The following is a 14,858-nucleotide window of genomic DNA, read 5'->3' on the forward strand; positions in this document are numbered from 1 at the left end:
AGAGGCTTAAAAAGATGGAGCTCACAGGAAGCACATGGCTTCGATGCTCACTCCTCATTTACCCCGCACCCCATTTGTTCCACAGGTGGCGTTTCTGAGCCTCTGAGCAGTGACGGACACTTCTGACTTCTCGTCATCAGTGTGACTGCGCACTAGCTTCCGTTGGCCATTTCTTGAGCCGCCATCGCTGCACGGGGCTGGGGCACGTGGAGCCTCCAAAAGAAGAGTGCTGTGTGCTCTTACCCCAAGCGGCAATAATGAGCCACAGAAATTATCAAGCTAATCTGCCCTGCACATTGAATTCGCACTGGCAAATTCCACGTGGGAAGTGAGTCAGGTTGGCAGATGCTCGCGAGTTTTTGGTCAGAAAAATAAATCTTCAGTGCTCTGTTGATCATGAACGTGTATACGTTCATCTGAGGTGTATATATTTCAACTTTGTACACAGTCTGGATTAAGTATTTGCAGGCCTAATTGTCAGTGTAATTTGCAACTACATCTTAAACAATCTCTCTGGATATAAAGAAATTAAATTTCTGTGCCAAAGTCACTTCCTATAAACTTGGACAGTGGGTATACACAGAAACTTATTGCTACAGCGTCTATACATTGTTACACATACTAGTAAGAAAAACATAGCTGTGCTACAGTATTTTGGTCTCAGCAATGGACCAAAAGCTTCCCATGTCGCTATATTGTTCCAAAATCTCATTTTCTTTTCAGGAGACTGACACGTTCCACTTTCGACACCTGGAGTTTGGCACACTGGCTCAGCATGAATACCTACAGCCTGGTACACTCAAGTACCTGTACTTGTATCATCACGTCGAGTAAGTGTCGCCAAGAGAGCATTGCAGAAGAGACAGTCCCAAGCAGACGATATTAGCGGAGGGAGGGTGGGGACCATAGAGTTTCTTTCTTTTACCTAGAGGAAAAGCTGAGGGTGCTGCACCTCAGCTACCATGGGCGTGCTAAGCATCATGGGCCAGTGTGCTATGTACTGAGTGGCGTTACTGGGATGTTTCCTCATCATCATCATCATCATGTCGAGGCGCAAACGTAGAGCTCAAAAACCATAGTAGCGAAGGCGCAAAAGCAGACGACACCAAAAAAAGGTTTCCGTTTTCCGAAATGCCATCACAAAACTTCTTAAAGTCATTGAGCAACCATATATATTTTTTTTTTTTAAAGTGAGCCTATTAGAGGCGAAATATTGGTTTCTCTGCTGCTCAATACTTAGCCAATAGGAGAGAAAGTACACGTCATTGTTTCTTTGTCGAACACGGGCACCATTCTCTTTGACGAGTGGAATAACTAGGGTTGGTTCACCGTTTATTGCAACACGCAAGTCATCGCGCAAGCTGTTGTCTGCATTCATGCGGCGGCTGCGGCTGCACCATTCGGCGCTGACCGCTGAGGTGGTGCACAGTTTTGCTGCACTTTTCGTGAACTCGATCTGCACGGCGCTGGCACTTTTTCAAACGAACGGCATCATGCTGAGGGCACGATGTTGCATCGCTGAAGCGAATGGCGAAGTGCAGCACCACATGAACCAGTTCACATAGTGCAGGCAAATCGAACAGACTTTGAGTCTTTTTCAGTGCAGGCATCATCAGTTTTAATCCAGTGGCAACAAATTTTTGAGCACAGTTCTTTTTTAGGTGCCTTTTTTGCCGCCCAATAAACATGAGCACATATTAAAAAAGATATGTGACCGATTTGAAAAAAAGGAAATACTTGTTAGCATCCACCCAAATGCTGCCATATGGCTACGAAAGAAAGCCACCTATGCATACAGCTTTCGCAGAAACTTTGTAATTGGTGAAAAATTTGTCCTTGCGTGGGGTTCGAATCCATGACTAGGGCAAATGTTTCAACTAAAGAATATTTATGAAAGCTGTATGTCCTCTGTGACCTTATGGCTGCACTGAGGTGGTTGCTGATGAATAACTACCCCTTTACTCCACCCAAATCTATACAAGTTGGATAGATTTGTCCCCCCCTTTCCCTTTAAATCCAGAAGGCCCTTCTTTGCATTCATCTCTTTGCACTCTTGTTCAGTGCATAAACTTTGCCACTGTTTGCAAAGCATGGATTAAAAGTGTTCTATCCTGGCATATACCATTAATGACTGTCCTCCAGTATGTTTTTGCCCTTGATTCATCTTTTATTATAAGGGAAGTTTTCTTAATTGTTCTCGTGTCCTGTCAGCTTGACAGTTAATCGTGATCAAAATCTTTGTAATCGCAATTATAGAACCCTGTGTTTAAATGTTGCGTGCCTGTGTAAATGCATACATTTACAACGGTACCAGATAACAGTAATATGCAAAACCAAAGCGGTAAAAACTTCAGCGTTCTGCTATTCCTTTGGTGTATCATGCGCAATACTTTTGAGCAGCTTGTGATTAGCCTTTCTTGTGCATGTCATGGTTTCCTCGTACCTGATCTCATTTCCTTGTATTGCAATATCCTTGTGTTCCAGTGGCCAGAAAATGATATTTGGCTTGTTTCTGCCGCCACTCAAGAAAGGTGTTGTGTTTGCTGTGGACACTGTGCGCTCCAACCAGATGCCAAACATGGGCACCCTCTACAAGGCTGAACGACAAGCCAAGTAAGCAGAACTTTTGTTTCTTTGTTTGTTTGTTCTAGCTCTTTAATGGTGAAAAAAAAAAAAAAAAAAAAAGGGGGAGTTTATAGCTAGTGCACAGCTGCACACAGCTGCACACAGCCTTATGGTTACAAACAGAAGCTTTGTAGCCTTAGCTTGCAGCCTAAGTGCGAATCTTCCTCAGTGTAGATGTTAATCCACTTAGGTGGAAGTTGTTTTTGTACTTGTTTTTTTTTTTTTTTTTTTTTTTTTTTTCTAACGTTTAGACACATGCAAGGGGTGATTTTTAAGGCTGAAGCAATTGAGAAGTCTCGTTGAAAAGAGCACAAAATGTGAAGCAGGAGTATCATGTGAGGTCATTCGAGGTCGAGCAGTATATTTAGGTACTGGGATGAAAGTATTGACGCGGGATAGCAGTGCCACCATTTAGGATCACCCAATGTGCACTTCTCACTGGACTTCTTCACTTTTCAGGATTGAGCGGGGCACAGCAGCTGACCTAGTTCCCGAAGACGGTTACACATTTGAGGTCCGGGTGGAGACGGATGTTCGTGTTGTGCACCGGGCCATCCAGAGAGCCTTGGCACTCTATCGAGACGAAAAAAAGGGGCCAACTATGGTTGCTGTGCAGAGCTGTGTTTGTGAGTTTCATGTCCAACACTTTCTTTTGAGCTGCGCATTGCCTGTGCATTTTCTGCGCAGAAGATCAAAATGAGAAGGTATGGCAAGGGTGACATAATGCAACGCTACAGCAGTGACCTCTTGGTTTGAGAATCTACCTCACTTGCAAGGAGTAGCGGAGTTTATGCTCAGTGTCACCAGCTAATCATTGATTTTTCACTGGGTGCACGCCTTCCCCTTTCCTTGCTCTCGACATCTCTGGGGTGAAATGCTCGGGAAAATCGGGCCTTTGATCCAACTTCTTTCAGATGAAGACGCTTGAGCAGCGGCACTCTTTGCCCAGGCTTTCCTGGCATCACTGAAACAAAATCATCATCGCACTTTCTTTCGTGCCTCTTTTCTCTTTTCTCCAGCCTTGGAAGAGCTCAAGTCCATGATGCCCGGTCTGTTTGATTTCCCTGTGGTGCCTATGCATGTTGATGACAAGGAGGACTTGTACCGTGTGCTCGAGTGGCAGCGTGTCGGCGCCAAGGCCATGGTCAGGCACTACCTCAACGTGGAGACCATCCTGACGGTGCGTGTAACTGCACTGCAATAGCCACACTGCCTGACGTGTGCAGTGGAAGCCCGCTATTGTTTTTCCCGTGAAACGCACGCAGGAATTTGCATGGGAAGCCTACAGCTTTCAACCATTTCAAGCCACACTGCAAGCTTATATGCCAGGAGTAATCAGTATTTATCCCTTATGTCTATTTATGCGAGAAAATGCAGCAAAAACAATAATAGTAACAATAAAGAACTGTGCACCTGTGCACAAGGACAAGACGTAGAAAACACACCACATGGCGCTCTGTGGTGTGTTTTCTACGTCTTGTCCTTGTCTGCCATGCCGAAGCGTTTCTTGAAGCACTTGTTTCACCATATCTACTGCCAATAGAAGTCTTGTACATGTTTAAACATAGCATTATAGTACCTAAGGAGCAAGTTACTTCTAAAAGTTGAAAAACAAAATTCTGTAACGCTCGTGAGGTTATAAGGCTTGGGATTTTTCCTTGGTTCAATATTCGGTTCGAGAGAGATGCTATTTGGTAATCAAACGTCCCTAGTTAAAACCGGAAAGTGCACGGCCTATGTGTAACCTATCCTTGAGAATGTCAACACCTCAGTGGGTCCCACTGGCGGCTTGTGCCTGCTTTTTCCCCCTACTTTCTAGTCAATTATCTCCATGATTACGTAATTGCTTCTCATTGATCAAGAACAGAAAACATCCCCAATGCTTTCCCTTGTGTCAGTAACTGTTTAATTCTCTCTCATGTATCTTGTAATGAAGCCCCTCATCTTTCCTGCATCAGTTTATTAATGATTACGTGTTTCACATGCCTTTTTTTTTTTTCTTGCTTTCAATTTTAGTAGTTACTGAGTTGTTAGGTATTAGTGAGAAGATACAAATTGTCTGGTGGCACTGTTTTTTTTTTTTTGTTGGTGCTCAAATCATTGAGTATTGGCAGTATATGCCAAAACTTTGGATAAAGTACCTTCTCAGTGGTTGAGAATTCACGAGTGTGTTTTAGTGACACTATCTAGGTTTTAAACTGGCAAGAACGGAATTCTTTCCTCATATATAATCTTTTTTAAAAATTTTGATATGGATATTTGTGTTGTAAGCGCATGCCGCAGGGTTATGCGGCTGTGAAGAAATTCTTAGAAATTATGAATATATACTCTTTTTTTTTACAAGAATAAAACCTATCTTTGTTTTCTTAACCCTCTTAACTATGCAGCCATAAACGCATGTGCGATATCAGTGAACACTTTTGTAAACTCCTTAAAATATAGTGAGTTTGAAATAGAAAAAAGGATAATTCATCAGTATAGTCTCGGCTGTGCCAGACGTAATTTGCTCTAAAAACTTGATTAATAGTTAACTAAAACTCATTAATTAACTTATTATTAACACTTTGGGCCGGTTAGGGTCAATGGGCAGTTAAAAGCTAGGGTAAAACAATTCCACACCAGCCTTGAAAAACTCAAATTTGCGAGCCCTGCAAATTTCTTCGTGCTGCAGGGCTTTAGAAAATGAATTTTTTCTTCATTTAAAAAACTGATGTGGCGTCTTCTTGTCATTACTTCTTTTGGCGCTATACTCATTTTGTATCTCTACACCAAAGGCTAGGCAGGATTGGTAAGGTGAAGGGCTTTTGTCCCCGTCCCATGGGTTATACCTCATTCTACTCCCCCTTTACCCCACCACATCCCTTACTTCGAACAATACACGCCAAGGTACGGTGACAAAGGCATGTCTCCTTCCTCTTCGTATCTAGCTTCCTCTGCAGAGCCACAAATAGTTGTTCGCGAGTATAACCACTCAAATGTGAAAATTTAAAAATTAATTTGCGAGTTTTAGTTAATTATGTGCATGGTTAGGTAAGCTTGCACAGTAAATTATGTTTGCTGCAGCTGAAAGATTGTTCCTGAAAATGTTTCTTTCCTATTTCTAGGTACTTTTCAAAGCGTTCGCTGAAACACTCGGTGTGTGCACATGCCTAAGGTGCACCAGCCATGTTTATTGCGATTTAGGTCAAAGCACCGGAAGGCTTCAGATTTCACTCAAGAACACTGTTGGCTGGCTATTGGATTGACTGTTGACTGACTGTTGTTGACACAGGAAGATGCTTTGTGGCAAGCTATGCCGTTTTCCTTGAATGCTGCCAGTGAATTTAGAGTGGCATGACCTCCTTGCAGACAATGTTGGAGCAGTGCCGGTATTTCCACGTTCCTCTGGGGAACCTCCCGAAAGATGCCATCCTGTTCGGCTGCGACCTCTTCTATGCACGTCACCTGCAGAGGCAGAACTTTGTACTCTGGTGTTCAGAGACAGACAGGCCAGACTTGGGTGGCAAGGAAGCTGATGACAACTGGTAGGCCTAGTATTCTGCTCAATTAAACTTCGTAAACTTACGTCCAGGAATTGGACTACGGAACCAGCATAACTATTTTGGGGGGAGCACATTACACGAGCACTCTCGGTACCATTGCACGCAGATACCTAACTTAGTACAATTGCCTTATATGCTTTGAGAGTGACATAACTGTTTGACATAATGTTGTAAGGGTAAGGGGTGGGAGTGAAAGAAGAAAGAGGTGCCATAGTGAAGGGCTATGGAATTTCAACCACCTGGGGATCTGGGACGTGCAGTGACATTGCACAGCACACGAACGCCTTTGTGTTTTGCCTCCATTGAAATCTGGAGGGCATGGTCGGTTTCGAACCCAGGTACTTCGGTTCAAGAGCCAAGCATCTTAACCACTGGTGCATATCACTACTATTGCTAATGCTTCAAATACGGTGCCTAACCAGAGATATGAGCGTAAGACGGTAAGAAGATAGATTTCAATTCTTTAGGCTCAGCTTTGTTTACCGTATTTACTCGCATAATGATCGCACTTTTTTTTTTAAAATACTGACGCAAATTTCGGGGTGCGATCATTACGCGACGCGGGGTAAATTTTCTACAAAACATTTTTGAGCACCGAAAACGCAAACAAGTTGCAGGTCAGACGTCTTAGAACATATATCTCGATTACAACCAAAAATAAAAGCTGAGTAAGGCTTACCTTCGCAATAAACACGCACATTAAGCATCACATGGGGTGCACAATGCCCATTTATTTTTTTTCGTCAGTACTCTAATCAAAGTCTGAATCCTCGCCCTCCTCGCTTTCACTGCTGCACGACTTATCGGAAATGGCAGTGTCGTCGCTGGGAGCATCTTCACAATCCCACAGGAAGTCATCTTCCGTTCCATCCAAAGCGTTAGAATTCCGTTCCATCCAAAGCGTTGTTGTGCCAGCGGCTCCCAGCCGCTGGCACAACGACGTCCGCCGCCTCAGGGAAAGTCCATTCCGTCGCATAAAGCGAGTCGTCCAACCGGAGCTAGCGCGGAAATCCTTTGCGGCGATTCCCAGCTTCTTGGCAGTTGTGCGCGCCTGTGTCTGTATCATTTCTAATGACACTGCACAACCATCCTTGCGCAGGTCCCTCACGTATTCTAGGACTGCCTCCTCAACACGAGGGAACTTACCCGTTTTGGGTCCATGGAAAGCCCGCCGTGTCTTGTTTGTAGCCATCAGCTTCTCGCGCTGCTTCTTCCAATAGCGCATCCTCATTTCGTCCACGCCGAAATGCCTACCAGCAGCGCGGTTGCCATGCTCCAGTGCATAGTCGACAGCCTTGAGCTTGAACGCGGCGGTGTAACTGGCATACCGCCCCATGGTGAAATGGCATAAACTCGCACAAAAACACAAAGCACGCTACGACGCTGCCGAATTGCAAAATGGCGAACGCCGCAAAGCATGGAATCATGGGAACTCCAACGTTACTAGACTAGGTTGGGAACTCGTCGGAATGCATTCGCGGCGGGATGACTGCAGATCAACCACCAGGCGGCTCCATGTTCGGGGTGTGATCACTACGCGGGGAATTTAAAAAATGGAATTTTGACCTCAAAATTCAGAGGTGCGATCATTACGCGAGTGCAATCATTATGCGAGTAAATACGGTATTCTTGTTTTTATTACCTCATTTCCTTCTCTGAATTTAACTAGTTGTTTACTTCATGAACGGCCCAGTGTTTCCTTCTGCTGTATTGCCTATTTGATATTATATTGTTATCTCTGTAGGAATTTTGCTTAAGATTGAGAGGTAAATTTTTCCCAGTTTCTTGGAAAGATTTTTTTTTTTTTTTCCTTTTGATGTCTTGGTGGAATTATATGTAAAACTTAGATGGGCCATATATTCAGTCCAGTACCAGTCTTTTTTTGTTTAAGTGTACGGGAGAAAAATAGCTCGTGAACATCACGACATGAGAACAGCCTCACATCATCTGTGCATATCTGACTGTTGTTGCATATTCTTGTTTCCTGTAGTGAATATTATTAGAACTTTATCGCGAAGCCACCAAAGAACCTCTGTTACTTAGACTGCCTACAAATGACTGGTGTTCATTGCAGCCTCTTAGTGGAAGCAGAAATGACCTCCGTAACCGAGGTCAACAATCCGGGGGCCTACACCTCAGTTTGTGTTGAAATGGATCTTAACGGCTTGGCTGTGACCACCATACTCCAGGTACGTTCGTCTTTTTCTTGGTCTGAATCTTAGTTTAGTTGGAAGACGCTTGTTCTTCTCTTTTTTTTTTCTTTTTTTCTTGAAATTATAGATGCTTGGTTCGAAAAGTACCAGTTTTTTTGGGTAGGCAGCTTTTTTAGTCACTTTGTGACATTTGCATTGTGTGTATAAGGACAGGGCTAGATTCAAATACATAGTAAGGAGGGTGACCCTGCCTCATTCAAGAAATTTTCGTAGGAAAACCGTACTACTTCCGTGGTGCTGTGTACGTGGCAAGGGTGCCAAGCAACACTTTTTTTTCGTGCAGTCTCAAAACCTTACCGAGCTGGAAGGCGTCAGCGCCAGTGTCGCCTTCGACGCTGGAGGATCGGCCTGTGTCTCTCTGGACAGCATGGTTGGCGGTCAGCAGCAGGGCATCAACCCTTCCCTGACGAGCTATGACGACGTGGCACTGTCGGCCAGTGCATTTCGCGTGCTGCGCTCCATGGTGGCCGGCTGGATGCGGGACGTGGCCATCTACCGCAACGTGTTTGCAGACTACCAGCTGGCTCACGTCTTTCGGTAACTTTCGAAAGGCTTTTTTTTCGTAATCCTTAGGTCTGAGCTCGTGTGCTCGAACTTGAATTTATTACTTTGGATCATACTTAAAAATTAAGCCATAAAAGGTGCGAACTGTGAAGTATGAATCAAGAATGCACATTGTGGGCCTAACACTTAAGTTGCGCATCTTTCTCAGCACTGTATGCCTGTGCTTTAAATCAGTGGTGAACCAACAAGGCCTGTAATGTGCATTCTTCAGCGTATAAGGGTGTCTACGTGTTTGTTTCAGCTGCCGGCATTATGTAGAATGTAATAATTATAGTTTTCAGTATTGGCTGATGGACACTTCTAACATTTCTTCAGCCCACATGGAAATTGGCTTTGATGTGCAGCAGTCAGAGCAGAAAGAATATTTTGATGTCTTCGTGACGGCACGTTACCTACTGACGACATGAAAGACTGGAGATCTGAGTCATAGCCTTCTGGTCCAAAAGTGGGGCGTGAGTGGATAAACCTCTCCTCTTGACAGATTTCCAAACTTGATCATGACATCACAGTTGGCCTAATATGCCACCAGTTGCATGCTGGCGCTGACCGGAACCAAAACTTATGCAGAAAGATTGTTTGCATTAATTAGATATATACTGCACTCTGGCCATCTTTGTTCGTTGTCTTGATTATCATTGATGTAGGAATCCTTCAAAGTAACAGTACTGGCTAAAGTTTACTGTCTGCACCTCTTCATCTAAGTGAACTGGATAGTATATACAGTGAAAGTTCGTTAATTGGAACCCTGGTAATTCGAATTTTCAGATAATTCAAACTATACACTACTTGGTACGACCAAACGCCATAGAGCTCTGCGTAGAAAGAACGCCCACTAATTCAAACACAAGTCAGTTCTGTTATGGATCATTCGAATTGGGGACAAGAACGCCCTCACGATAGGGCAGCATAGTTACGAGGCTGTACGCGCCTAAAATGAGGACAGAAGGTAAAACCAGATAAAATGTTGGAAGAATGGGTAAAGCCTAATCTGTGACCTGCCTGGAAGGTATGATGTTGGCGGCCATTGCGGCAGCTGCTTACTGTCTGTTCCGCGTGACCTCCGAGACTTGCAAATAAATGCTCGTTAATTCGACCCCCATTAATTCGGAAATACAAATAAGTATTTCTATCGGCACAGTCTCAGCTGACGCCCAGGTAAGGCGGCGGATGGGCGCTGCGCATGTCTCGCACCGATTTGGGCGCATTCGGATACGATTGCATGATACTGTGATTGTTAAAACAGCATTTCTCAGACCTGAACCACATGTTGCGCAGCCGACCGCGCACCTTTGACGTGCGCGCAACGTCAAGTGTGATGATGCTCAAACGACCACATCCAACTCCGCCTTAATAGGGCAACTGCACAGTTTTAGTTTCGCTTTTATGAGCTTCGCGTTGTTACCACGAGTCCGTGGAAATGGCAGTCATTGGCCACACATCAGCCAGCTAATCGATCATCGCAGTTGCGCGGCGTTTTGGATGGTGGTAATGGGTTTTTTATGTGCTTTCATTGTAGTTCTTCCGCTGCTCCTGAAATGTGTGTTCAGCAAGTGGCGTTCAGAGCGTCATACGGTGAAGCCTCACACGTGACACAGGCTACCTTACTGCTGCTACTGGCGCATACTGCTGCTATGGCGGCATTCTGTTTAGAATGGGTGCCCCTCCCAATTGCTAGCTTCAAAAGATAGACGCATTGTGACGTCATCGTTGTGCAGCATATTGCCGCGCTGGCAAGAAATGCGCTGTGGACTACGACGGCACGAAATGGATGCGCTGACACCTGTTTTTTAAATTATCAGCAGCAAAAGTGGGGTGGGCTCATTATGCAAGTGAATATGGTAAATTTATCGTAATGCAAATGGTTCTTGTCGGTTTTTTCAAGGCCATTCGATAATTTGAACTTTTCCCCCGGTCCCATGAAGTTCGAATTAATGAGCTTTTACTGTACGTGCTTGCGGCCATTAGTGGAAAGTATTCATTGTTGTGCGCCAGGCATGGAGCATTAAATTTCAAAACTGCATTTAGTGTTCTGTCATGCCGTATTGATTATAATTGAATGCTGATAGTCTGACCTCGGAGATTACCAAAAGTTTGTTCAAATCTTGCAAAGTAAAATCTCAGCGTAGTGGTGCTGAACATGTTATTAATAAGGGTGCTCCAACTTCATTACCAGCTAGGGACGTTGAGTTGAAAGAGTTCGAATTGAGTGAGTTTGTATTTACAGGGGTCCCTGTATGGCGGAATTTACAACCAAAATATTTTTTTTTAAACGAAATACTGCAGTGCGGCGTACCCACTGTACCTCCAACTGTTGTCCAGTTTGTTCTGCTCATTTCCACATGCAGCTTATTTTCCCTGTTTTTCTAGCATTTCACGTTCAATAAACTTCACATAATAAGCTTCCGGTTAGTTTATGAAAAGTTCAGGAAATTAGATTGTTTTATGTATGCAAGCTAGAGAAAAAGAATGTGCTCATGAGTAGTTTCGTTGCCTTTCTTTTCATCTTCAACTTTGCAGGTGGCTGAAGAGCTCGCAAGCATTGCTATATGAGCCAGTTCTGAAGAGGATTCTTAACAACCTCATGAAAAAGATGTTCTCACAGGTCAGTACATTTACTAGTTTACATTAAATTTAGATTTTAGCGCTTTGCCTTCTGGTTGTTATTGAGCAGAAGTATTCGCTACACCTGCAAACTAACACTTGTCGTTTCTGCTGAGTTGGCCTGTCTCCTGTCGCCATTGTCAAGCAGTGGTGAGCAGGGAATTGAAGCTCATTTAAGTCACATGTTGCTTCGCTTACTCATATGCTTTGGGGCTTAACAGCCATTAAGAGTGAATTTATTGAGCTACAGTTATTTCACCAAGGGTGAATTAGGCGTTGCTCTTGGAGGGGGCATTTGGCGTGGGGGAGGGGGTCTGATTTGAACCATGTATTTCTTGACCATTTTGATGTCGAGAAAATGGGGCTGAGCATTGTTTTCCTACATAATATTTCTCGCTTGCAAGAGGCGGAGACCTTCCGTCTTTTATTCACTCTGTGTTGCAGGCTGACCTCAATACTATCCCACTTCTCAGACATGCTGCAGAGGTTTATTTAACTTATATTTATTTATAAACTGTGGAAATGGAGAGGACATTTGGCAGTTCTTTTATCTGTGTTATCATTACTAGCAGTTTTACTACCATTGTTTGATGCCTGCATAGTAGAACCTCGATTATACGAATCTCGCGGAGTCGCGAAAAATATTCGTGTAGCCTAAAACGAACAAAACCTGCGTGCGGAAGCAGAGGAAATGCATTCAAGTAGTCCTGGTTATGGCTGACAAAATTTATTTGTTAGCATAGTCAGTTCCTCATTACTTGCTGCCTACAGTGCATACCATGCGAATGGTGAGATCTTGGCATGGCCGATTTCACTTCGCTTCAATTTATTACATTAAAGACCTATCATGGGTGTACTATTACATAAGGAGAGGGAATACAAAAATTGTTTGGTTTTGGTGATCACGTGACATCATTGAAATGATTACATGAATTGTTTAGACAACTTGATGGGCAGGTGATCTGTGGGCAGCACTGGGTGATTGGGGGTATAGTTGTTGCTTTCACACTCATATCGTCCATGGTGAAATGAGTGTTCAGAACATCCCAAATTCTGCACACTATGCGTAATGCACCTTTGGGAGGGAGGGGATTGTAAATTGACACCGCCCAAAATTCATATCTACCTTTATTTTGACTTCAAGGTTGCAGTTTACATTTCTATTCGTAGCATTTGCCTCTGGTGTAGTTTGTGTCTCAATAATTGAAAAGCAAGTTGCAGCTCCACTTCGGTTTAGTAGTTTTGATGCAATAGCTTTGCCTATATTTTGGCGCAGGAAGGGTGGTGGTTGTGGGTTACCATAACATGTACGATGTGTGCTGCCTGTTCATTAAGGGTTTATGCTGAGTGTCCTCACTAGTGATTTTCAAAGTGCAATAACTTGCACATTAGTGTGTGCTTTTTTTGTTAAAAAAAAAAAAATGACGGTCACATCTAAGCTAACAGGCTAACAGCCATCTATCTATTTAGCTGCGCATACAGTGCATGCCAGTAAAACGCAAAATCCCCCTGCAGCGTTAACACTGGACTGCTAATACTACAACTACTGCTGTGGTACTACTGCTACACAAGATCAACTCTGGGTGCTGTTGTTCACCTTAGACTACTATTCATGGCCACTTGTTCACTGTACGCTTGTAAAGACGGTGCTCTTTATTTTGAAGTTACCTGGACCTACAATTTTTGGCATTAACTCCATTCATGTAGCAAAAGTGGGAATGGCTTCTAATGAGCATGAATGTGGTCAGGAGCTCTCGGACACCTAGTTTTATTTATTTTATTTTTTTACATAGCAGCGGTGAACGAAGCTGTCTTTAGTGTGCCGCTTTACCTACTTTCCTCGTCACCTTCCTCTCGTCTGTGGTCCGGCTGACTGGCAGCTGGTGATGGAGTTGGAGCGGCTTGGCATGGTGGTGGTGCATGGAAGCACCAGCCGGCTGGTGCTGTGCACCAAGCGTCGCCGGCTGCACGATGGCTTGACCCACGCTGAGTACGTCATAAACGGAGTCCGTGGACGGGAACTCTTCCACAGCCTCGACCTGAGTGTACGTGCTGCCTGGCAGCTTCTCCTCTGGCTGGACCCGGTATGTTTGAATCCTTCCTTTCCGTGGGGCACTTTTAGGGGCTCTTTGAGTACTATCCAGATTCACAGTAGGTAACGCAGTGCAGTTAAGGACGTGGCAGACAGAAATAGAGCATTGGTGCCAAGTATTGCCTCTGTTCTTGGCTATGGCTAGATTTTTTTGCGATATATTAACAAACATTGGCAGACACTGACTTTTACTGTTTGCTGACCTTTGATGACAGTAAGGTTTCAAAGGCTTTTCATATGCAGGCAATTTTTTGGTTTTTTTGAACACACACACACACCACAATCTGGCTTACCAAAACTAGGATTTCGTCAGTTTAGACAGCAGGGTAAAGATTAAACGATCACGCGTGGAATACCTTCTGGGGACACCCTCCCACAGCTCAGGAGCATCTGTTACTATATCCTATGCTTTTCTCTGTGAATTCATCAGAATGGGGATCGTTGCAATGTGCCAAAAGTTTGCCTGCCTGAAGTCATGTCCACAATTACTGCGGGAAAGCTTTAATGACTAGGTGTGCAGCCTTTTCCCTGTCAGCTTCCCCTGTGCGATCGTCGTGGCAGTGGACGAAACACCTTTTCAAAAGATAAAAGAAAGGTTGACGACTGAAACCAGTGGTGATGTGATGCGCATAAGATATCACAGAACCTGAAGAAAGTGGTGCATCTATACTGCATCCCTGTGATGTTTTCAGTACCGTACAGATTGCTGGAGCTCTGCCCCTGTACCACCCACCAATGAAAGAAACAAACAAGAAAAATGTTTGCAACTTAACGCATTTCAGGCCCCTGTAGGAGATACTGCCAGAGTTGATTGTGAGATGGCACTGAAGTGTGGGGAATCGTATGTGGGCCATTCCGGCTGATGATGATGAATGATTGTGCTCAGGCATACGAAATATCCTTGTCAAAAGAGGAAGGGTCACGTTTGCCTAAAAACTGTAGAGCCTGAAAAATGCACCAGCCATGGCTCAACAATATTAAGATTCTTGGTAAGATCTATGATATCATATCATCACAGGGGAACTATTGGGAGCATACTTCATAAAGGAAAAAAGTACTAGATATGATGCTGTTAGTAATTTTCATGACATTCTAGTCACAGGGTAATAGAAAAGTGCAAAAATAATTTAACGGAATGGAGAATGGCCACGTCATACTACTACCCTTTTGTTTTCTGAATGACTGTGTATGCACACCATAATAAGCACTGCCATTGTAAAG

General features: G+C 43.9%; 1 protein-coding gene across 1 annotated transcript in view; it reads left to right on the forward strand.

Moving 5' to 3' along the window:
- Positions 1 to 14,858, forward strand: part of PolE1 (DNA polymerase epsilon catalytic subunit 1) — an 83,349-nt gene that overhangs the window by 46,749 nt on the left and 21,742 nt on the right. Inside the window, exons 33-41 of the mRNA XM_084607085.1 lie at positions 724 to 830; positions 2,485 to 2,613; positions 3,085 to 3,251; positions 3,645 to 3,805; positions 5,974 to 6,149; positions 8,242 to 8,356; positions 8,664 to 8,917; positions 11,462 to 11,546; positions 13,426 to 13,629. Coding sequence (XP_084463211.1) covers positions 724 to 830; positions 2,485 to 2,613; positions 3,085 to 3,251; positions 3,645 to 3,805; positions 5,974 to 6,149; positions 8,242 to 8,356; positions 8,664 to 8,917; positions 11,462 to 11,546; positions 13,426 to 13,629 — 1,398 coding nt within the window. The remainder of the gene's footprint in view (positions 1 to 723; positions 831 to 2,484; positions 2,614 to 3,084; positions 3,252 to 3,644; positions 3,806 to 5,973; positions 6,150 to 8,241; positions 8,357 to 8,663; positions 8,918 to 11,461; positions 11,547 to 13,425; positions 13,630 to 14,858) is intronic.

This window comes from Amblyomma maculatum, chromosome 6 (genome assembly GCF_055883805.1).
Source record: "Amblyomma maculatum isolate TAMU_Amacu chromosome 6, ASM5588380v1, whole genome shotgun sequence".
Classification (NCBI taxonomy): domain Eukaryota; kingdom Metazoa; phylum Arthropoda; class Arachnida; order Ixodida; family Ixodidae; genus Amblyomma; species Amblyomma maculatum.